The 22,820-nt window shown below is 52.7% G+C and overlaps 1 protein-coding gene across 6 annotated transcripts in view; it reads left to right on the forward strand.

Moving 5' to 3' along the window:
- CACNA1E (calcium voltage-gated channel subunit alpha1 E) overlaps positions 1–22,820 on the forward strand; it is a 271,336-nt gene that overhangs the window by 189,831 nt on the left and 58,685 nt on the right. For 3 of the 6 annotated variants that reach the window (XM_029081472.2, XM_029081478.2, XM_029081473.2), the window contains 11 exons: positions 504–621; positions 1,500–1,567; positions 2,434–2,531; positions 6,020–6,076; positions 7,090–7,725; positions 10,167–10,468; positions 10,930–11,092; positions 12,448–12,577; positions 13,314–13,373; positions 14,580–14,686; positions 22,122–22,133. In XM_029081472.2, coding sequence (XP_028937305.1) covers positions 504–621; positions 1,500–1,567; positions 2,434–2,531; positions 6,020–6,076; positions 7,090–7,725; positions 10,167–10,468; positions 10,930–11,092; positions 12,448–12,577; positions 13,314–13,373; positions 14,580–14,686; positions 22,122–22,133 — 1,751 coding nt within the window. The remainder of the gene's footprint in view (positions 1–503; positions 622–1,499; positions 1,568–2,433; positions 2,532–6,019; positions 6,077–7,089; positions 7,726–10,166; positions 10,469–10,929; positions 11,093–12,447; positions 12,578–13,313; positions 13,374–14,579; positions 14,687–22,121; positions 22,134–22,820) is intronic. The other 3 variants (XM_029081477.2, XM_029081479.2, XM_029081475.2) reach the window with 2 other exon arrangements.

Consider the following 22,820-nt stretch of genomic DNA (forward strand, 5'->3'; position numbering starts at 1 on the left):
AGTCCTAGAGAGGGTGGGATTCTGGGAATGCACCAGGGAAGGCAGGTTGGAGCAGGTGGGCTTTCAGGAGGGCTGTGCTTCCACAGTGGGTCCCTTCCCTGAGCTCCCAAAGAAGAGTGAGCTCGTTCTTGCACCTTGCAGGAGGGAGGCTGGGGGGGAGAGAGGTGAAGGGAGGGGCAGGAAGAAAATCCAACTCACCCTCTTACCAGCTGACATATTATTGCTGAGAACTCAAGCCCCTGGGCCCTCACCATTTCTTCACTAAATATCCATGGGAACGCGGGTGGGGGCTGACGTACTGACCTCATTGTGCATTTGAGGAAACTGAGGCTCAGAGATGAATTGACTGTTCACAGTCACCCAGGGGATGTGTCTGGATGAGTGACCATTCCGCTGCCTGGAACTAGGCTGTGTTCTGCTCTTTATGTGCCCCTCCTGACAACTCTAATCAATAAAGTGGGCAAGCCCCCACGGCCGGCCCTGATGCTCATTGGTCTGTGCAGATCCTGACAGGGGAGGACTGGAACGAGGTGATGTACAACGGGATACGCTCTCAGGGCGGGGTCAGCTCAGGCATGTGGTCAGCCATCTACTTCATCGTGCTCACCTTGTTTGGAAACTGTATCCTTCCAGCTGTGTTAGTGATACAATGCTCTGCCCTATCGTGGAGGGAGGGGATGAAATGACCCTCTAAATATTAACTCCTGTCCGCTGCATTTCCCGTGATCTCACACCTGGGAGAAGCTTCTCTAGGTTTCCTGCCTAGAAGAGGATCCAGGGATCACAGTGGGCCACAAGCAGGGCACAGGTTTCAGCATAACACTGTGATTTTAAAAGTAAATATCAAAGTGGGATGCGCATAGAGGCAGCAAAAGAATCTCCCAGTATGCTTAGTAGGAGTGTGATGCTTATTAGAAACCTGTATCTAAATTTGGGCTCTACAATTTAGGGATTCAGGAAGGGATTAAAAAATAGGAAAAGTCTAAAGATTTTTCTTTTTTTAAGTGTAATAGGTGGAGCGTTACTGTTTGGAGATGGCAAGCTCTGCACACAGTAAGCCCTCAATAAATACGATTGAATGAAAAAAGTGAATGGATAGGGCCGATCACTTGCCGACAAGAGGGAGAAAGAGGCAGAAACTATAGTGGGAGGGGTGGGCCAGTTAATGTTACCATCCTGCCAAAGAGTGGGGTCTCGCTGCCAATCCCCCAAGGGCATAGGGCAGAATAGAGCAAGCTCACCTGCCCAGGGTGGTTTAAGGACTGGGTGCCCAGGAGGCAGGGGCTGGGCTAGATTTTAGTTGGTGGTCTCAGATTTCATATAACTTCCTGGGGATTAAGGAAGCTGTCTTGGGGCCAGAGGGGACATAGACCCTGGCAAAGACCCTGCCCTGGTGCTCTGCCCTAATTTGGTCAAGATGGACCCACTCCCTGTTGGGTGGGCATTCCCCAAGTCATGTGGGGTCTCCAGCTGAGTTAGCTGCCCTTAACGTACCCCAGACACCCTGCTGAATGTCTTCTTGGCCATTGCCGTGGACAACCTGGCCAATGCACAGGAGTTGACGAAGGTAAGCATTATCCTCTGGATTCCCCTGAAGCAGGGGGTGAGCCTTGATTTCCCCCTCCCTGCATCCCCAAATGAGAATACAGTGCCCTTTTCCCACTTACTCCAAAGGTTTTGCAGTCTTGGTCATTTTAGTTCTCCTGCTGCCCCTGTGCAGTCAAGGGATGGTTGGTCTTATTCCCATTTTGCAGGTGGGACAATGGAGTCAGAGGTGACTCCATTGGACTGACCCAGCAACACCCAGCAAAAATGGGTTCTGAGCCCAGACCAGGAGCCCAGTCTCCTGCTTTCCAATTTTGTGGCCGTTGAGTCCTATGGCCTTCCTCCCTGTTGGTATGGCATGGGCATCCCTGCCAAGATTGGGAGGCAGGAGAAAAGAGTTGACTGGATGTCACTGGGGCCCTGTCTCCAGGAACTGAGTCGCGGCCCAGTGCTTCCCTTGAGTTGGGTCTGGGAGATTGAGAAACTGTGTGTCTGTGTGTTTCTCTCTGCCATCCTCTGGCCCATTCTAGAGCCAGAGGCCACTTCCCAAGGGCCTGGAAAGTGGGAAAGTCTCTTCATCTATTAGTGAGGATGGGCAGGTGGATGAAACTTTGACCCTCTTGCTTCCACTTGTAGAGAATCCATGCAGGCTGACGCCCAGAATATATCATCTCGCTTTAAATGGGGACTGCTTTACATGTGCCACCTCAAGACTTGAGCCTGACCATGCCAATCACCAAACTCCTCTCCCTTCCTGGCTCTTTTGGCCTGGCCTTCAACTGCCCTCCATCCTGAAGGAGCACCCCAAGCAGCAACCCCAAGGGGAGGTGTACCCCACCCAGCTCTGGCTTGGGACCTCCTGAAACAACAGCTCTAATTTGTGTGTAGGATGAGCAGGAGGAAGAGGAGGCCTTCAACCAGAAGCACGCCCTGCAGAAGGCCAAGGAGGTCAGCCCGATGTCCGCTCCCAACATGCCTGCTATCGAGTGAGTTGCCCGTTCCCACTGCCCTGTCTGTGACCCTTCCTTCCTCTTCCCGAGTGAGCAACAGCTGGGCTGGGTCACTGGAGCCAAGGACCACGATCACCAGTGAAACCAGGCCGTGGGCCAGTGTGCCTGAGCTTGGGTGGACTGGGCCTTGCTGAGCCAGAGGGAGGATGGCGATGGTGGGGAGGAGGGTGAGTTTGCTTGCCAGAGGAAGATTAGTGGCCATGGTGGCAACTGGAGGAGGGTTTGCTATGTGTTAGGGAGGGCATGGCTCACAAACTGAAAGATGCCATTCCAGCCTGTGACCTTCCTGCAAACTAGGAAGGGTAAGATGCCCCCCCAAACTGGGTCAATGGTGGGAAGAGCAAGGGGCACCCCAGACTGGGCCAATGGGAAGGGGAGAGCGGTTAAGAAGACCCCCAAGCTGGGTTGACAGGAAGGAGGGGGCAAGGTATCCCTAAACTGGGCTGATGGCGGGGGAGCCCCCCCCCCAAACTGGGCCAATAGGCAGGGGGGATGAGGTGTCCCCCAGACTCGGCTGATGGGAAGGGGCCTGTGAAGTATCTTCCAAAACAAGCTGATGGGAGTGGGGAGGACTGTGATGGGGGTGTCCCCAGGAGCCTTGGTGTGAGCTGCCAGTGATCTGCATCTCCAGCTAGAGTTGTGCTTACCAGAAGCTGATGCTAATGGCCTCCAGCTGTGATGACACTCACAGGTGTGTGGGGGGAGCCTCCCTCTACCCCCAAAGCTGTTTAATCCCTCGGATCCCCTGAGACCCGCGGAGAAGGTGCCCAAAGCATCAGGGCTAGGTGAGTGGGGGTTCTAGAGGCTGGCCGGAGGGGCCTGGGAGTCTCTCTGGAGACTCTCCAACAAGTTTGAGGGGCTGCCAGCCTGAGAGCCCCTCAGGAGAAGTGCTGTGGGCTTTCCTCACCTGGGGGTCCCCACCCTGTCTGCTTTGCCCAGTAGTGGCACTGCTGGGCGATGCTGTGGAGAGGAAGTCACAAGAGGAGGAAGTCTGAGAAGGATGGCAGTGGTGTCCTGAGCCTCCTAGGTGGAGGATTAGCCCTTGGAGAGTGTTTTGAAGCAGCCCATGTGTCTAGCTGGAGGAGCATGGCATGGCGTAAAGCAGACATGCCTGAGGCTATGCTTGAATTATACGCTGCACATAGGGATCACTCCATAACTACCATTGATTGATTGATTGATTGATTGACTGGTTGGGCATGCTGAGGGGCAGTGGGTGGATGGATGGGTGCATTTGGATGTACTAATTGTTAACCTGGGACCATAGGAAGTCTGTATGGAGGTGGGTTTATAGGAGGGAGAGCCAAGGTGTGTATATATAGATTGATGCATCCCTGGGCAAGGATGAATGCCATGAGAATGAGTCAGATCCAAAGTGGATGGAGTGTGGATTTATTGGAGGGGAGCGTGGGGGGTGTGTGTGTGTGCGCACGCACTTGCTGTATGTGAACAGATTTGAATTTGAGGTTTTGTGCATCCACAATACTCTTGCCTAGCTGTCTTTTTCTGGTGAGCCTGAAAATACTGCATGTATGTTCAATGCCTGGTCTTTACACCTGTGTACACATAGACACCCCTCTTTTCCCCCCTGCCCCCTGACACCTCAGTCCAAAATGTCTTCATCTTTGGGTGTCTGCTGCTGGGAGCATGCAGACATGCTGGCTGAGGAGGAGGGGAGTCAGGGATCTCTTCCTTTAAAATGAATCCTTCCTTTAAAGCCCTCAATCACCTTGCCCCCTCCTATATCACCTCACTGATCTCCTACTCCAACCCAGCCCCCACACTTCACTCCTCCAATGCCAAACTACTCACTGTACCTTGATCTCATCTATCTCATCGCTGACCTCTCGCCCACATCCTGCCTCTGGCCTGGAAAGCCCTCTCTCTTCATTTCTGACAGACAATTACTCTCCCCACCTTCAAAGCCTTATTGGAGGCCCATCCCCAAGAGACCTTTTCCAACAAAGCCCTCATTTCCTCTTCTCTCACTCCCATCTGCATCATCTTCGCACTTGAATTTGCTCCCTTTATTCACCAGTCTCTCCTAGCCCCACAGTACCTATGTACATAGCCTTAATTTATTTATTTACATTAATGTCTTTCTCCCCCTCTAGACTGTAAGCTCCTTGTGGGCAGGGAATATATCTACCAACTCTATTATATTGTATTCTTCCAAGCACGTAACACACAGTAAATAATAAATATGATTGATTTCATCTGTGGCTGCAGTGGAGAAGAGTAAGTGCTGTGTTTTTGTGGGGTGACCAGCCTTTGGACTTGGGTCAGGTTTATCTTTCTGTTCATCGGTTGTAGGCAGCATGTTTTTGCACAGATGTACAAACTTTATGAGGGTGTCAGGTCTGCAGGTGCTCACCTGAGGAACAGTATCTTGGGGGGCAGATCTGTGAACAGCAAGCCCCTCCTCCCTGGCCTCCTTGATTGGTGTCTGCATTTTGTCCCCTCCTCTGGGTCATGCAAGAGAGTGAGTCAGGAGGGCCTTATCCAGAATCGGTTCCAACCTGCCCCCAACCCTCCAGCCCTGTCCTTTTTAGGATAAAACTCTTATGTACAATGATTCCCCACCCCGCAACTCCCTTCACCCCCACAGAGTGAGCACACATGGATGCATTTATTCAAATGCCCACTAATGTGAGTACAGAAAGGGTCTAGATTGCATGGAGTCTGAATCTTGACCATGTGTTAGTTCACCCGGATCGATATTTTAAATCTAACGCTTTTTCGAATATGCATATGAAAGTTAAAAGAGCTTCAGGAAGAGCCTTGGTGTGAGTATGTCAATGCAGGGTAACTTGATTTTAGAGTATATGAGCGACAAAGTTTAGCTACTTTTGTTGTTGTTCTTGTTCTTGTTGTTGTTGTGGTTGTTTAAATGGTATTTGGTCTTTTTTGTTTTGTTTTAAAGGCATTTGTTAAGTGCTTACTCTGTGCCAGCCACTCAACTGAGCAATAGGGTAGATACAAGAAATCAAGTTGGACACCCGTGTCCTACATGGGGCTCCCAGTCTTTACCTCCATTTTACAAATTAAGTAACTGAGGCACCCAGCAGACAGTGGTAGAGGTAGGATTAGAACTTAGGTCCTCATTCTCCCAAGCCTGTGCTCTTTCTACTAGGCCACACTGCTTCCCAGGCTATTTTCACCTGGAGACCGTAGTTGTTTGCAAAATCTGTGTGTGAGAAGAATGTATATCCTTCTATTTGCAGACAGGCCGAGCATCCACTGAGCAGGTCTGCATTTTAGGAAATGTGTGAGTCAGAGCATGGGAGTCTGGAGCGGGCGGAAGTAGGCTTGTGAAGTAGGAATTCAGCAGGCGTGCAGGTGTGGCGGTGTCAGATGTGTGTCGGTTGGAAGGCCCATTGGCTGGCCTGGGGGTGGGAGCTGGAGCCCCGGCGGGGCCTAGGGGCAGGGCGGGGGGACTGAACCTGTTCCTTTTTCTTCCCCAGAAGAGACAGGAGGAGGAGACACCACATGTCGATGTGGGAGCCGCGCAGCAGCCACCTGTATGTGTGCACGTCTGCGCGTTGTGAGTGGCTGTGTGTGTGTGTGTGTGTGTGTGTGGGTGTGTGGGTGTGTGGGTGCAGAGGGACGGTGGCATTGTTGTCCTTGATGGTGTAAGTGTATGGGAGTCCACGTTTGCAGTTGTTAGTATGTGTGGTCGACGTCTGTGGATGGGCCCTCTGCCTTCCTCTTATCCTGGAAGCGTGTGTGTGTGTGTGTGCGTGTATGTGTGTGTCTCTAAGGTGTTTAGGCTTATGTTTTCCATACCACTTACCGCCTGTAGGAATGTGTGCATATGTTTGTGCACACACATTGGTAGGAGCACATGTAATGTTGGCCTTTTTGTGTGCCAAGGTGCCTAGGTGGGTGGGGGTGGCAGTAGTGGGGGAGTCCTGTTTACAGTTCTGTGTTTGGGCCTAAGCGTGTGCTGCCACAGGTTGCCTCTGAGCCTACTCAGGGTGTTCCTCAGCAGATGTTCACGTGTGTACCCCCATCTTCCGTGCGGGCAGTGGCCTCTCTTGGAGCCCTGGGTCTGGGCTGAAGCGGTTCCCCGGCAAGCACCTGGAGCTCTCACCAGCCCTGTCGAGTGAGATGGTAGCGGGAGGGCAGCAGCTCCCTCCTGGGTGGTCTTGGACTCCCCCCAGACGGTCTCCTCCACCACTGGGACTGGCCAGCCTTCCAGGCTACGTGGGCTTCTGTCTGTGTGCTCTATGTTTGCCAGCTGGGGCTCTTACTCTGTCCCCTCTGCTTCCCTCTTCATCCCTGCCCCACTCCTTCCACCTCCCCTGCCCCACTTCTTCCGCCTCCCTGCCCCACTCCTTCCGCCTCCCTGCCCCATTCCTCCTGCCTCCCTCTCCCACTCCCTCTGCCTCCCTGTCCCACTTTCTGTCCCACTCCCTGCCCCTGTTCCGCTCCTTCCAACGGCCCCTGCCCTCTGGCCACTCCTGTCCCAGCTAGGCTTCCCCTCAGTGGCCAGTGTCCTGACCAGCATCCTGGGCTTCTCTCCCCCGGCCAGGAGGGAGCGCAGAAGGCGGCACCACATGTCGGTGTGGGAGCAGCGGACCAGCCAGCTGCGGCGTCACATGCAGATGTCCAGCCAGGAGGCCATCAACAAGGAGGAGCCCCCTCCCATGAACCCCCTCAACCCGCTCAACCCTCTCAGCCCCCTCAACCCCCTCAATGCACACCCCAGCCTCTACCGGAGGCCCAAAGCTAGTGAGGGCTCTGGGCTGGAGAAGTGTGAGGAGGAGGAGCAGGGAGGTCAGGGGGAGCCACCCCAGGCCGAAGAGGCCCCGGAAGACCCCAAGAGCCCCACGTCACGGGCCAGCGGGGACCTGTGGCCGCCCAGGCCTTGCCACGGGAACTGCGAGTCGGAGGCCGGTGGCGGTGGTGGGACCGGAGCAGGGAGTGAAGAGCGAGCCCGGCACAGGCAGAGTCAGCGCCGCAGCCGGCATCGCCGAGGGAGGACCGAGGGCAAGGAACCCCCCAGCACGACTGAGGGCAGGCCCGCCAGCCAAGACAGGGGACTGCACGAGGGCACCCCACTCCGTGAGGAGGGGGATGGGGGTGTGAAGGACAGCCAGGCAGAGGAGGAGCAAGAGGAGGTGGTGGCTTCAGCTCAGGAGGAAGAGAGGAGCAAGGAGCTGAGGAGGTGAGTCCAAACAAGATTGCCAACACCTAGAATGTCTAGACCCTCAGCTCTCGGTTGTCTGCTCTGAGAAGAGCAGGAGGGCCATGGTGTAGATTATATGAAACAACAGCTAATGCAGAGGCAGGGGGAGCCCAGGTGGGCAGCTGAGTGGAGGAAGCCTGCCTGGAGAGACCAGGGTACCTCCCCAGCATGAGGCCAGGGAGAGAGAAGCAAGGAAGGGACCCCAGCAGCTCAGGAGGGTCGGGAGGGCCTGCCTTGTAGGCTGACTGCCTTTGCATCAACCCGGCAACCCTGGAGCCAGCTTCCCGGAGAGCTCTCACAGACTAACAAGACCACAGAGCTTCTGTCCAGACCTCCCGGTTCTTCTGGCTTACTCCCTTGGATCAGCATCACTCCTCCTCGGGCCCCAGATGCATCCATGAGAGACAGCGTTCTGGGGCAGACCAGTGGTCTTGTCCACGCAGTCTTTTGCCTCTGACAGTGTTGGCAAGAACCTGGCAATGGTGGGTCATGGTTGTCCCTCCTAAACACCTGACCTTGTAATTAGGAGCGGCCCTCCACCCCACACCCCTAAATTCACCCCTCCCCATCCCTGATACTTCTGCCTGTACAACTTCTCCTGGGAACTCATCCCACCCGCTTACCCCTCACTTGATGAAGAAGTGTTTCTTTGTTTGGAACCACCCCCAGTCAAGTTTCAATAGGGGCCTTGTTGCCCTGGGGTGGCAAGATTTGATGACAATCATTCTAGGCTCTTTGGGGTTTTGTAGAATGTAGTCAAGCTTCCTTCAGCCAGCCCCATTCCTAAAACAGGCGGAGTACTCCTTTCTCATGACCTTCCTCCTCTCTCTGCCCCAAAAAACTGAACAGAAAGGGGAATAAAGGGGAAGAACAGACTGTCCCAGGGCAGCATTTCCTTAGGACCCACCACCTGATTTCTTTCAGGCTGCTATAAATTTTCATCCTCTTTTTGTTTTTAGCGAGTGTGAGCCCCAGAGTTGTGAACAGATCCAGGTGTATTACAATAATAATAATAGTAATAACAATAGTAATAATTGTATATCAACAATAATAATGATAATAATAACTGTGGCATTTGTTAAGCATCTATGTACCAAGGACTGTACTAAACCCTGGGGAAGATACAGGATAATCAGGTTGAGTATAGGCCCTGCAACATGTGGGGCTTGTGGTCTAAGTAGGAATCAACTCCTCATTTTACAGATGAGGATACTGAGACATAGAGAACTTAGGTGACTTGCCCAAAGTCACACAGCAAGCAAGTGGCAGAGCCAGGATTAGAACCCAGGCCTCTGACTCCCTCTTTCTAGCAGGTCCTGCTACTTCTCATGGAACGCAGCCGGGCTCGTCGGAGACCCCGCCGTCCCAACTCTTATCACAATATGGCCTCCTTCAGCGGTCCCCTCTGCCCTGGCCATGGCTTCCTTACTCAAGTCTCCACAGGCAGGGGAGAAGTTGAAGGTGGGTGGATGGAGCTGAAATAGAAAGTGGACAGAATGGCCCCGAGGGGATGGAACAATCCATTCTCAGGAAGGCGGGGGAGTGCTTCTCTCCAACTGGGAACCTTTTAGTTCCTTTGTCTTCCATCCCACCTGGCCCTTCAGAATCATTTCCTAGTCCTGTCGGCTTGACTACCTGAGAGTGTTTCTTCCTCCCTCCCTACAGCCTGCTGCTTTCTGCTTCGCTTCTCTCCTGTTCACCTCCCTCTCAAGCTCCAGCTTCCAGGGGTGCCTGGTCCTTCCCCTACCCTGAGAAAAAAAGCAGACCTAGCCCAGGAGCCCAACTCTCATCAGTGGTGCCTTGAATTTGCAAAGGCTTTTGTTTTTCCAAAGTGTTTCTTCCTTTTTTGTCTTCCAGGGATCCCAGTGAGGTAAAGAGAGGCAGGCTTTCTTACCCCTGTTTGACAGTTGAGGAGGACACTGAAATCCAGAGAGGTTAAGTGGCTTTCCCAAAGTACCACAGTGGGCCAGTGGTCAAGCCAGGACTGGAGCCCAGGCCTCCTGACTCCCAGACTGGTGCCCTTTCCAGCAGACCAGGCTCTTTAGATGTGCCCACCCATCTCTAACCACTAAGCTTACTGCTGCCTTTGGCCTAGTAGAAAGCATTTGGGCCTGGGAGCCAAGAAATCTGGGTTCTAGTCCCAACTCTGCCACTTGCCTGATGTGTGACCTTGAGCAAGTCACTTAACACCTTTGTGCCATAGTTTTCTCATCTGTAAAATGTGAGTTAAATAGCTGTTATTCCTCCCCCTTAGGGTCTTGAGCCTTGTGTGGGACAGGGACTGTGTCCAACCTGATTATCCTGTATCTAACCCGGCATTCAACACAGTGCTTGACACATAATAAAGGCTTGACAAATACCACAATGATTTTCAGTTTTCACCTAATGTTCTTCCATCTCCCCGCACCGTCCCTTCTCAGAAGCACCAGTCTGACGGCCTCCGAAGGTCCTGTTTTGGCTGGGACAATGGAGAGCGGCAGTGTTCCCCTGGCCCTAGAGCTGGGGGCAGAGGCGGGGGTGACCGGGCCGGAGGGCGGCAACCTGGTCCCCAGTGAGCAGGCGCTGCTGGGAGACCTGCAGCTGGAGATGGGCCGGGCCATCAGCCGCAGCGAGCCCGACCTCTCCGCTGTCATCGCCAATACTGAGGAGGCCCCCAAGAGCACCACTGTCACCGTCGCCATCCCTGACATGGATGCCTTGGTGGACTCCACAGTGGTGCATAGTGAGTACTCTTCCCGGCCCCCTCCCTTCCCTTCCCCGACCTATCTGGCCCGAGGAGCTCTTCCCCTGGCCCACCTGTATCTTAGGAATGTGTAAAGGGCTGGAGGCGGAGGGAGAGGGGGACTACCAAGAGAAGCGAGCTTACTGTCCAGAGGCCAGGCTGGGCCAGTCCCAGGACAAGGTAGTGTGGGCTGACCAGCTCTCCCTTCCCCTTCCTGACCCTTCCACACTCAGTTGTTCCTGATCTGATGTCCCTTCCCAAAGGCCCGTGTTGCTGTTGGGCAGTCCCAGGCGCTCCCTCCCCCCACCCACACACACTCCCACACAATCCCTCCTGCTCGTACACTATCAGCCTCAACACCGCCAGCTGAGGGAAGCATCATAGGGGTGATGGTGGTGGTCTGAGCCTGGGAAGTTGGGTTGGATGGGAACTTCAGGTGTCCCAATGTGTTTCTCTTGCAGTTAGCAACAAGACAGATGGAGAAGCCAGCCCCTTGAAGGAGGCAGAGATGAAAGAGGATGGCGAGGAGATGGAGAAGAAGAAGCGGAAGAAGGAGAAGGGCTCAGAAACGGGCAAAGCCATGGTGCCTCACAGCTCCATGTTTATCTTCAGCACGACCAACCCGTGAGCTATCTTCCTGCCCCTCCCCACTGGGGGTCCGCTGGGGGAGGGGGGAGAGACCATGGCCTGAGGGAGGACTCATGGGCCCCTGGCTTTTCCTGGCCTTTGGGAAACGTAGACCAAAAGACCTGGTCCAATTGCCAGTGAACTGGCCCACTTGTTTCCTAAGGGCTCTGAGGGGCTCTCAAGAGGGACTTACATGCCTGGAGCAAGAGCAGAACCTGCTTCAGGAACCCAAATGTTATAAGGCAAAAACAAAAAGGGTGGCAGTCTGAGGGAGGAAGAACAGGTATTGAGACCCCATGTAACAGATGAGAAAACTGAGGCCCAGAAAATCATTATTATTATGATTATTAGTATTGTTAAGCACTTCCTATGTGTCAGGCACTGTTCCAAGCACAGGGGTAGTTAATCAGATTGGACACAGTCCCTATCCCACATGGGGATCAAGGTCTAAGTAGGAGGGAGAGCAGGCATTGAATCACCATTTTACAGAGAAGCAAACTGAGGCCAAGAGAAGTTAAGTGACTTGCCCAAGATCACACAGCAGACAAGTGGCAGAATTGGTATTAGAACCCAGGTCCTCTGACTCCCAGGCCTTTGATCTTTACACTAGGCTATGCTATTAAGTTACCTTCTACCAGGTCCTTTCCTTCCAGAACACCTGCCTGGAGGCTGCTTCTGACCCCCCGATCCCCCATGTACAGCTGTCCCATCTCCCCAGGGGCCCGGTCTGTTCCCCAAAAGTCCCTGCCTGGTTTGTCCCCTATGACCCCCATCCCATCCCCCCAGAGGTTCTGCCTGGTCCCCCAGGGCCCCTCCCCATTCGCCCAGATCCCCTATCCAGTCGTCCAGGGACCCTATGTGGCAGTTCCGTGGCCACCTGGGGTGTGGCCTGCCCTCCAGTGGCAAGGCAGCTACCTCCACTCCATCTCACTCCGGGGGTGCAGTTAGGTCAAGGCTTTGTCCTGTGGGTTCCCCACAGCCAGAGGCATGGGCCAAGACAAAGGATGGAGAAGGTGTTGTTGGGGGCGGGGGGGCGCAGGTGGAGCAGGGTGGAGCACAGTGAGGAGTGTGGTTGAGACTCCCCCTCGCTGAGGGCTCTGACATGGCTTGGATAGATTTTCCCCTGAAGCTGGCTGCTGGGTGGTGGAGCACATGTCTTGATTTGGATGCTGCAGTCTCTAATCAATCGAATTATGGCTCCCGCTGGGGCAGTAAATCAAGGGCGGCCCCTGGCAAATTAAATTGCTGTCCCCGGCAGCTTCCTCGATGCAGGGGCCGGGCAGCAACTGGGAAGGTGGAGAGAGGGGATGATGCTGGGACCCCAGCCTGAGGCTCCTCTGCCTGTCCCTCAGAGTGCGGAGGGCCTGTCACTACATTGTCAACCTGCGCTACTTTGAGATGTGCATCCTCCTGGTGATCGCCGCCAGCAGCATCGCCCTGGCCGCCGAGGATCCCGTGCTCACCAACTCTGAGAGGAACAAGGTGGCTGCGGACCCCCAGGGCCCTGTCCCCACACCACCCCGCTGCCCCGGGGAAAGAGGCTGGAGGAACGTGCCAGTGGGTCTGGGGAAGTGAGGGAGAGGGAGGTGCTGGACATCTGCTCCTCTGTATGGCCATCGAAACCTGGGTCTGGGCACCTCTGTGCTCAGCTGGGGCTGCCCAGCCAGGCCTGGTGCCCGGCAGCCAGACCGGGGCACGCCCACTCTCCCAGACACTATTCCTTTCCTGGGGGCTCCCTGTTACCCCTTGCTGATGGCTGGACAGCATAGCACCCCGGATGCGGGGTGGGCAGGGACATGAATGCCACCGGCTTCAATGAATTGGAGGGTGGGTGCCCACTGTAGGCGAAGCCAGGAGCCCCCCAGGGCCCGGAATTGGAAGGGTTTGGGTGGAAGACAGGTGGGGGTCCCAGAGACTGGAGCCAGGTGACAATAGAAAGGGATCTGGTTAGGCCAAAAGGAAAAAGGTGGGACTCCCAGGCGGCCACACAGAGATGGGTTCAGGGCTGGCATGCTGGGGTGGCGTTTCAGTCCATTATTTCAACCCGACGTGAATAGCGGACCTGAGGTCAGCCCCTTGGGACCCCATGTATTTGTGAGCTTGTGGCCTGGGCCCACACACGTGTTTAGGTCTGCTTCCCAGCCAGAGCGAGAGGCAAGCCTTCAAGTGCCGGCTGCAGAAATGCATCTCCAGCAGCTTCTTTCTGGTTGTTTTCCAGGTCCTGAGGTACTTCGACTATGTTTTCACGGGCGTGTTCACCTTTGAGATGATCATAAAGGTAAGAGCCCCAGAAGGAAGAAGGGCCTCAGTGGCTTCCAGGACGAAGGCAGAGGGAGGAGTTGGGGCCAGGAGGTGGTTGAGCTCTGGACTTGGTTCTCGATCCTTGCTTTTAGGTCGAGTTGCTACCGGAAATGTTACTCTTTGAGGGTATGAATATGGGAACCCGCTGCCATGATGTGCGGGAGAATCTGGTGTTCTGCCCACGATGCCCAGGAATGCCAGGATGCAGATCACAGGGTCTTTCTGAACTAAGACACACTATCTACCTATTAGCTTTGTAAGGTGCTCTTAAAAGTGCTAAAGGTTCACTGTTATCATTGTTTATTAGGACTTTAAACCATTTCAAATTATTTCCCTGTTAAACTGATGCCCTGGCAAGGGAATGACTCCCAGACCCAATGCAGAAGAGCCAAGAAGGTTGCTAACTCCTGGCTCATGCTGCCTCAGTTGTTCTTGAGTCATCTTCACCCTCATCCCTCCCCAACCCCCGAACACCTGAACCAAACAGTGCAGCTGGGTTTTTTTTGGAGGGCGTGAGGCTGGCGGAGGGTTTAGCATCTGTGTTGGAGCAGAGATGGCTGCCAGAGACCCAGCTCCCCTTTAAAAAAATGTCACTGGGGATGCCCCCGACGGCAAATGCTGGCACCTCCTCGGGATCCCCCACTGGCCAGCCTCCTCTCTACTCCAGGGCCGGCCCAGAGCAGCGAGCGGGTGCCAGCCCACAGGCCGCTGACCCCAAGGCTCCCTTGCCCAGTTGTCAGCCAAGATTCAGAAAGCAGGGGATTGGCCAAGACTGCTGTCGAGCCCACAGTGTCCATCTCCCCCAGGCCCTGCTGCTCAGCTAGACATCCGGGGAGAGGTTGTTGAGGACTCATAGGATCCTGTCCATTCATAGAGGCACCCCAACTTGCTGTCTGGGCCCCCCGCACTGCTGATGTGGACAAGGCCTCCCCTCTACCCCCCAGTCTCCTTCCCCCCACTGATGGAGACTATCTGTGGCTTGGGCCAGCTTCCCCTACTAAGATTGTTGAGGTGGTGGTCGCACCCTGTGCTGTGAGGGCCCGGAGCTCCCAGTCTGGTCTCTCTTTGTGCCCCCCGTCACCCTCGGGCAACCTCAAGAGGAGCACAATGCTGCCAAGAGCAGCAGGGCAGTTCGCCCAGGTCACTCGGTCCCTGCGTCACATTCCCCACTCTTGCCTTGCAGATGATAGACCAGGGCCTGATCCTGCAGGATGGCTCCTACTTCCGAGATCTGTGGAACATCCTGGACTTTGTCGTGGTAGTTGGAGCGTTGGTGGCCTTCGCCTTGGCGTAAGTGACTGTGTGCGTGTGGGGTGTCCCTCGCTGGCTCTGGGGGGTGGCTAGCAGAGAGTGGCATGGAGACGGGGAGGTTCAGGGCAGTGCTGAATCTGGGGAGCCTGGAACCACAGGAGGAAATCACGTGAAAACCTTGGGCACTCGGGCACTGGAGTCCATCTCTGGGTCCCCTTTTAAGAATCTATGCTGGGGGGCCTCAACGATCTTGTGGGTCTCGGGGGCAATACCCCCAAATGGATGATGAACAGTGATCCATCGCTCACCCCTTCTGTGTCACTCCTTCCACCCACCTTCTCTCCCGCTCTGATGTGGGGAGGGGGAGGTGCTTGCTCACTCTTGCCATCCACTCTCTCCTTTTCTCTCTCACCCACGCTTGCCCGTTCCCTTGTTCCTTCTCCTTCTCACCCACTCGCCGGCTCCTCAGCCCTGCCTCTCTGCTCTTTCTCATCTGTGCTGGCCCCAGAGCAAGCTAACTCTTCCACCCAACTGGCTGCCTCCTTCTTGCTTCTTTTCTCTCTCCCTCTTCCTCCCCCACCTCCCCCAGCCCCACCCCCTCCCAGTCTCCAGCCCAGAAGTGCAGGTCTTTCCTCACAAGGGCATCAGAGAATTCAGCTTGCACAGGGGTCTTGTTTTGGTTTTCAGAATGAGGCCTAGCTGGTTGGGCTAGTAATAATAATAGTATTTGTTAAGTACTTATCTTGTGCAGAGCACTGTATGAAGCACTGGGAAAGAATATATGCATGGAAATTAGACACCATGGCCTAGTGGAAAGAGTATGGACCTGGGAGTCAGAGGACCTGAGTTCTCATCTTGGCACCACCCCTTGCCTGCCGTGTGACCTTGGGCAAATCGCTAAACTTCTCTGTGCCTCAGTTTCCCTATCTGTAAAATGTAGATGCGATATCTGATGTCCCTTCTATGTAGACTGTTATCCCCTTGTGGGACGGGGACTGTGTCTAACATGATTATCTTGAATCTACCCCATCCCTTGGTACAGTGCTTGGCACATGGTAAATAATAAATACTACAATTGGAAAAAAAAATAAACATGACCCAAACCCTCAAGGGAGATCTTGGTTCTCCATCTCACAGTGTGGAGGCTCAACTAGGTGCCAGGCCTGGCCCATCGGGGAAGAAAATTTCAGGCTTTTTGGTAGCCTGGCTTGTTGTCCTTGATCTGGAGACCCCAACAACCTTCCGCTGAGGCCGGTGGTCTCCCCTGAGAATGATCATCCAATGTGTCCTCCATCCACTTCTCCACCTCCCCCTGGGTCCTCTGACGCTCCGGCTCCATGGGAGTGTGGAGTGGCAGTTTGCTCCCACCTCATGAGGAGACTCTTGGCTCTCTATAAGTCTTTCAGGGTTTGTGTTTTGTTTTTAATAGCAATAATAATTGTGGTATTTAAGTGCTTACTATGTGCCAGGCACTATACTAAACACCGGGGTGGATACAAGCAAACTGGGTTGGACACAGCCCGTCCCACATGGGGTCTTAATCCCATTTTACAGATGAGGAAACCGAGGCACAGTTTTTAGGCAAGGTACTCTGCTCTAAAAGTCGTTCTACTGTCGGATCTCTGAATCCAACCTGTCATCCCTCTCCTTGAATCCTAAAAGCTCTCCTCCTTTTCCCTGGTCTTCTGGCGGGAACAGAGTCGACAGCCTAGTCCTCGCTGCAGGTTGCAGGTGGCGACGCATGGTCCGTCAGGCCATGGCTTATGGGTCTGCAGTAATAGCCACAGAGATGGTGTTCCCGGCCTCTGACTTGATTTACTTTTAGGCATTTTGCCTGCAACAAAGCTTTCGGGCAAGGGTTAGGCCCTTTTGCAAGCGTGCAGGGGTGGGGGGTGGAATTCAGGGGCGCCTGACTGGTTAGCCCAGGGCCCAACCACTCCAGCTTCCCTCTTCCTTCCAGTCTGCACTGCATGTGAATGAACGTGTTCCTCCAGGGGGCATCACACTGAGCTGAAAGTGTGAATAGAAGGAGCTGCTGTGTCAGCCTGAGGCAGGCAAGACAAATAACACCCATCCTCCCTTATTCCCTTCCCTGGGATCCCGCAATGGAAGGAAAGAGCATTTTAATTCCACGCTCTCCACAAGACAGTGCTAGAGATTTCTGTTGCTGTGCAATAATCCATCAGTCAATGGGATTTATTGAGCACTTACTGTGTGTGGAGCTCTGTACTAAGCATTTGGGAAAGTGTGATAGAGTACACAGACATATCCCGGTCTTCAAGGAGCATACGTGGAGGTGGCAGATACTAAAATAAATTACAGGTAGGGGAAGCGAATGAGTATAAACATAATTCTTTAGTGACAGAGGGTAAGGTGAGTACCTAAGGGCTAAGGGTATGGTCTCAAGTACCCAGGTGACGCAGGACGGAGGGAAAATAGGATGGGGAGATGAGAAGTCAGTCAGAGAAAGGCTTCCTGTGCTTCAGGATTATTGTTTGGCTGGGTAGGGGTGAAGTGACAGATGCTGTCCTGCCACTTGGCAGCTTAAGGTAATCTCAGCTATCAAGGATCCTGCCTTAGACTGGGATACAGGACAGGCCCCACCGCTGCTGTCAGAACTCCTGTCTGGAGCCCAGGAAAGGAGTTTCTGGAGCAACCAGGTATGGGGGTTTTCCAGCTGCACCAGAGACCCCCACCCTCAGCCCAGATTGGCCACTGGGTTGGTGGGGGAGGGGGCAACCAAGCATCTATGGCCACAGGCCTCTTATTTCTGCCACCAGCCCCAGGGGGGCTAGTGCCTGGTGGTGGCCCGGTGGTCTCTACAGAGGCTCTGGGAGAATTACTGGGGTCAAGCCAGAAGGTTGGGGGCAAAACTGCTAAGCCCTTCTTCCCTCACCCCCCTCAGATGTTCTTATCCCCCTCTTTCCATCTCTCCCCTTCTCTGTCCTCTCTCCATCTTATCGAAGGGGATCAAATTTCTGGTTCCCATCTCAGGGGGCCCATCGCCTGAGTTCCGGGCAGAGGCTCCATTTATCCTTTCCCCTTCTGTCCTTAGCTGGAAAGCGTTGAGTCAGTCAGTCCTCAATCAGCAACAGGCACTCCCATCTTTGTTTTTCATATGTTCTCTTCTCTGAAAGATATCTCTCTCTCCTGACAGCTGGGGCTGGGCCTCATTGTGAAGGTTTAACCCGGCCCCTAATAGCATTCTTGACAACATTTAACCGTTGGCCTCTGAGTCCATGTCCATCTGTGTGAGGGGAGGACTGGAGCTGGTGTGGGCTGGGCAGGGCAGGATCGATAGTGCAGTCAATGCCCTCTTCCCACCTAATAGCGCCCAATGGGCAACTTCAAACCCAATCTGGTGATGTTTCCGCAGACACCCAGCAGAGAGACATGAAACGGGTAGTATGGCAGTATTTACTGAGCACCTGTTGCGTGCTTGTCACAGTGCGTGGCACATAGTAAGCATTTAACAAGTACTGCAATCACTTTAGTTTTAATTGCAATAGAATTAGTAAACGTGATAATGATAATGGTATTTATTAAGCACTTACTATATGCCATCCACTGTACTTAGCACTGGGGTAGGCACATGATAGTGTCTGGTCAGACACAGTCCTTGTACCTGTGGAGCTCACAGTCTAAGGGAGAAGGAGAACAGGTTTTGAATACCCATTTTACAGATGAAGAAACAGGCACAGAGATGTTAAGTCCCTTACTCCAGGACATAGAGCAGGCCAGTGGCAAAGCCAGGATTAGAGCCCAAGTGGTCAGATTCCTAGGCTCATGCTCCATCCAGAAGGCTGTGCCAGGCCATTATTCCTTCCCTTAAGTTTCTTACAATCTTTGGTGGGTGGGGAATCCAGCACTAAAGTAAATTGCAACTAGGTGGAAGCAGTAGAATAAAAAGATATGGTTTGAAAGTGCTATGGACTAGGGGGTTTATGAGCACTTACCTAGGTGCTCCTAAATTCCTGTAACTCAGAGTCGAGGTCTCGTGGCCACAGAGAAGAGTCTCTGTGCTGGCAAGTGTGAAGCCTATGGTCCCGATGTATTGGCCAGTGGGAATCGCCCTTGTCTACCTTGCTCCTCTTCTGAACCTGGGGACAGGTGGACCCGGGCCAGGAGGGGAAGAAGGCAAGGATGCCACGATCCCGACCCATTTATCATGTGATATAGAAGGAGCAAATAAAGCTTCTTCTGTGCAAAGAAAGAAACGCCATTTACTAAAAAGTCAGACAAGTCATCTAACTCCATTCCACTGAAAGAGAATGAAAGATTAAATTTAAATTTAGCCGTCAGTTGTCCCATTAACTCAGGATTCGGGACATTGACTGAGGATGCAGAGAAAATGTCCGGACCAAGCAGACAGAAGAACTTTGCGTTCCCAAAGGCCTCATTCGTGAGCGCACCTCACTGCCAACTTCAGTTGGCTTTGGGCCGAGGGACGGCCCAGGCAGGGCAAGCAATGGCGACTGAAACCAGAGGGTTCTGGGACACCCATCAAGGATTCATGAGGCTGTTGTTGTTGTTTAATGGTATTTGTTAACTGCTTACTATATGCCAAGCACTGTACTAAGCTCTGTGGTAGATACAAGGTGGTCACATTGAACACAGTCCCTTTCCCACATGGGACTCACAGTGAGTTGGTTGCAGAGGGACTAGTGGGAGAGGAGAAGCTTGCAGGATCTTGTTGAAGTCTCCCAAAGTGGGGGCTCCATCTCTCTGCCTGCCTGTGGTGGGCATTTGTGCAGATGTAGGAATATTTTTCAAGTGCTTAGTACAGTGCTCTGCACACAGAAAGCACTCAATAAATATGATTTAATGAAAGGTCCCTCTGGGCCAACCCACCTTCTGGGTAGGAAAAAGGAGCAAGATGGGGAAGGAGCTTTGGGGTTTGTGACCCGAGTTTTTCTGGTGGTGGAATGATCATCCCTGATAATCAGAGAGAAAACAGTACCTAGCCAACAGTGGCAGGGCTGATTCCAGAGGGCAGAATGGTCTGAATTGAGGCCTCTAAAGCACCCACCCAGAGACTGGTGAAAAAAGGTTTAGAAGTAGCACTACCCCTCCCAACCTCAGAGTCACCCAGCAGGTTTCCAGTCTCCTTTCTGGCTGGTTGACATCCTGAACCTCTGCTGAGGACCTTTGATTTTTGCTGGGGCCTATCTCCTTCCTAGATGACCAAAGGGCTCCAGTGTTTAGGCCAAGTTATCAAGAGCACTGGAAAATCTTGTGCTGTTTGAGAGAAATGTGGCACCTTCCTTAATGTCATAACTGGATATTTCACCTCCCTGACTTCCAAAGGAGGATTCTCTCATGTCATCAAGAGGTGCTTCTGTATAGTTGAGGAGTGAGATAGTAGGAGAAGGGTTGAGAGGGGAAGAGGGGAAGGGAAGAAAGTAGCAGGCTGGCAAGGGAAAGAGCAGCAGGTCAAGAGGCTAGGAGAAGGTCCTCAGCCCTATCCCTGGAAGAAGGAGGTGATCTCGAGGAGGAGATAACATCAATTCCACTTGGCTTAAAGGAGCTCTGTGAGAGATGCAGAGCAAGATTACAGTGAATGAGGAGTGTTTGCTTGGATCTCATCTGGAGAACGTGACCACTGAACTTGAAAACTTATCACTCGCTGTCAAGATGTGAGAGATCCTTGGGAGTAAATCCAGTAGAGTCTCTGGAGGGCAGTGGGGAAAATAGGTGTCAGATGAGACAAAACCCGGATAGCTCAATCGAATTCAAGGTGGAGAAACCAGGGGGTAGCTGCCCCACAGGCAAACCAGGGAATTCCTCTGTGATTGAGTTTTATGATTCAGTGTCACTGGCTGCCCTTCTCTGATTTCTCTGGAGAACTGGCCACATGGTGCCATCTCTCACGAGCGTGAGATTGCAGGAATGATTTCTCAGTCCTGTTTCAAATTTCAGCTGGTCCTTTTGCAAATGCTGGTCTAAACTGGATGGACTCACTGGGATGGCCTCTGAACTCTAGCGTCCGTTTTGCTGACACCCTGGTCTCCTAGGTGGTGAACCAGCCGGGTTTCGGATGCATGGCCAGGCTCTTCCCTTTCAAAGAAATGATTTCCTTTTTTGGCCATTGGATCAGTGTCCCAAGGATGAACTCTGATGATAGAACTCTGTTTCCCTTCTCCAGGTGTGAGGGCAGAGGCAGAAGCAGGAAGCCCTTGCTTCTTTCTCCTAGCCAGTGGGAGCCTGCTTCTTTCTCCTAGCCAGTGGGAGCCCAGGTTGGAGTCTGTCAGGATTCTGGTGAGATTTAGTTCCAAGAACAATTAGAATTGGGTTTCCCCAGGCCCAGGCTCCTTTCTGCCTGCACCTGGGTTCTCTCTTCTCTCAGAAATGGGAAAACCCAGGAATCTTTCCTCCATCCTTTCCTGATCCTTCTCTCTCCTGCCTCCCTCCAAGGCCCACGTTCCTCCTTAGCAGCTAAACTGTCACAGGTAGAGGGGAAAGTAGCCCATCTGGAGAGCTTTTACCAAAAGCTGTTCATAAGGCAAACTTATACTCTAGTTTGCAAGGTTTGGATGGTGCACAAGGTCCTTTCAGGCTGGGGTAGTATCTGGCTTCCTGTTACATTGCATCAAGCTCATTCTGCATATTTCTTCACTTGTTTTGTTTATGGTCACCCATCTGAGCCTTCAAGCCATGGTGAGCCACTGTCTCCTTTTATTTAGGATGCTTATAGGGTTTTTTTACATTTTCCTCCCAAACCTAAAATATCTTTCCAGAACGGCAATCCATTCCCCTCCTTTTTCTTCCAGAATCTTTCAATTGTAGTAAAGGAGCTTCCATTCTTACTGTGCATAGAGCTTAGTGTACTAATCACTTGGGAGAATACAACAGAATTGGAAGACATGTTCTAGATGTAAGCTCGTTGTGGGCAGGGAATAAGTCTGTGATATCGTTACATTGTACTCTCTTTAGTACAGTGCTCTGCACACAGTAAGCCTTAATAAATACGATTGACTGACTCACTAAGTGACATTGTCCCCAAGGAGCTTTCAGTCTAGTACAGTCTTTGATGTTCCTTACAAATTCCCAGCTAGTGTCCCAAGATGGATTCACAATGGGGTGGTATGGGGGAGTGTGTGTCCAAAGGATTGGCCCTCCGGATGAAGCTGGTTTTGTCTGTCTCTGTGGAGAAGAGGGCTTCACGCAGAACTCTGGTCTCTGGTTAAAAAAGGCAGCTGCTTATTCAGGCAGGACAGCGGCAATTCTAAGAAGCCATTAAAATCCAGGTCAGAGTCTGGGGGCGGGAGGAGGGGGGACCCAGCCTTTCCCTGAAATGCGCATGGGATGCCACAGAACCACGGCTGGGGAATGGGTCCTGGGATCCAGGATCCAGGTCTGCTTTTTGTTTCCTGCATTCTCAGCGTTTCTCTTGCTCCCTCATGTTTTCTGATGATGTCTTTTCTCTCCACCTTACTTCTTTCTTCTCTGCGGCTTGGGACTGGATCACCCACAGGAACGCTCTGGGGTAAATATCCGTTTGGAATCTTTTTGGGGAGGGAGAGAAGATGGCTGGGGAAAGAGCTCTGTGGGAAAGAAGGGGCTGAGTGGGTATTTCTCTTGGCCAATCACTGGGCTCGCCCAGTCAGGTTTCCTCCATTCTCGGCATTCAGGAAACTCGGTGCTTCAGGTTGTTGTTGAGCAGCATTGATTTAGCATGGACCCAGCTGCCAGGCTTGCTTGATGCCACTCTCCCAGCTTTCTTCTGTATTTATCTCACTAGAGATTTGTTATCAATAAATAATTCAATAGTATTTAGTGAATGCTTACTGTGCCACTGAACTTATGTACATATCTGTAATTTATTTCTAGTAATGTCTGTCTCCCCCTCTAGACTGTAAGCTCACAGTGGGCAGGGTATGTGTCTTTCAACTGTGTTATGTTGTACCAAGTGCTTAGTACAGTGCTCTGCACACAGTAAGTTTGCAATAAATATGATTGATTGATTGGATTAAGCATCTAAGCAGCTATCCCTTAGAGAGATTCACTTAGATGCTAGGTAAGGTAGGTGAAGTGACCAAAAGGTGGCAATCCAGAAGAACCTAATGAATTTTAGCCCAGCTTTGATTTCCTACCTCTCATTTTTAAAAATTGGGGATAATAGCCCTTGCCAGTAGCAAATTGTTTCTAGAACATTGAGGGCTTTGGAGCTAAA

This window comes from Ornithorhynchus anatinus, chromosome 16 (assembly GCF_004115215.2).
Source record: "Ornithorhynchus anatinus isolate Pmale09 chromosome 16, mOrnAna1.pri.v4, whole genome shotgun sequence".
Taxonomy (NCBI): Eukaryota; Metazoa; Chordata; class Mammalia; order Monotremata; family Ornithorhynchidae; genus Ornithorhynchus; species Ornithorhynchus anatinus.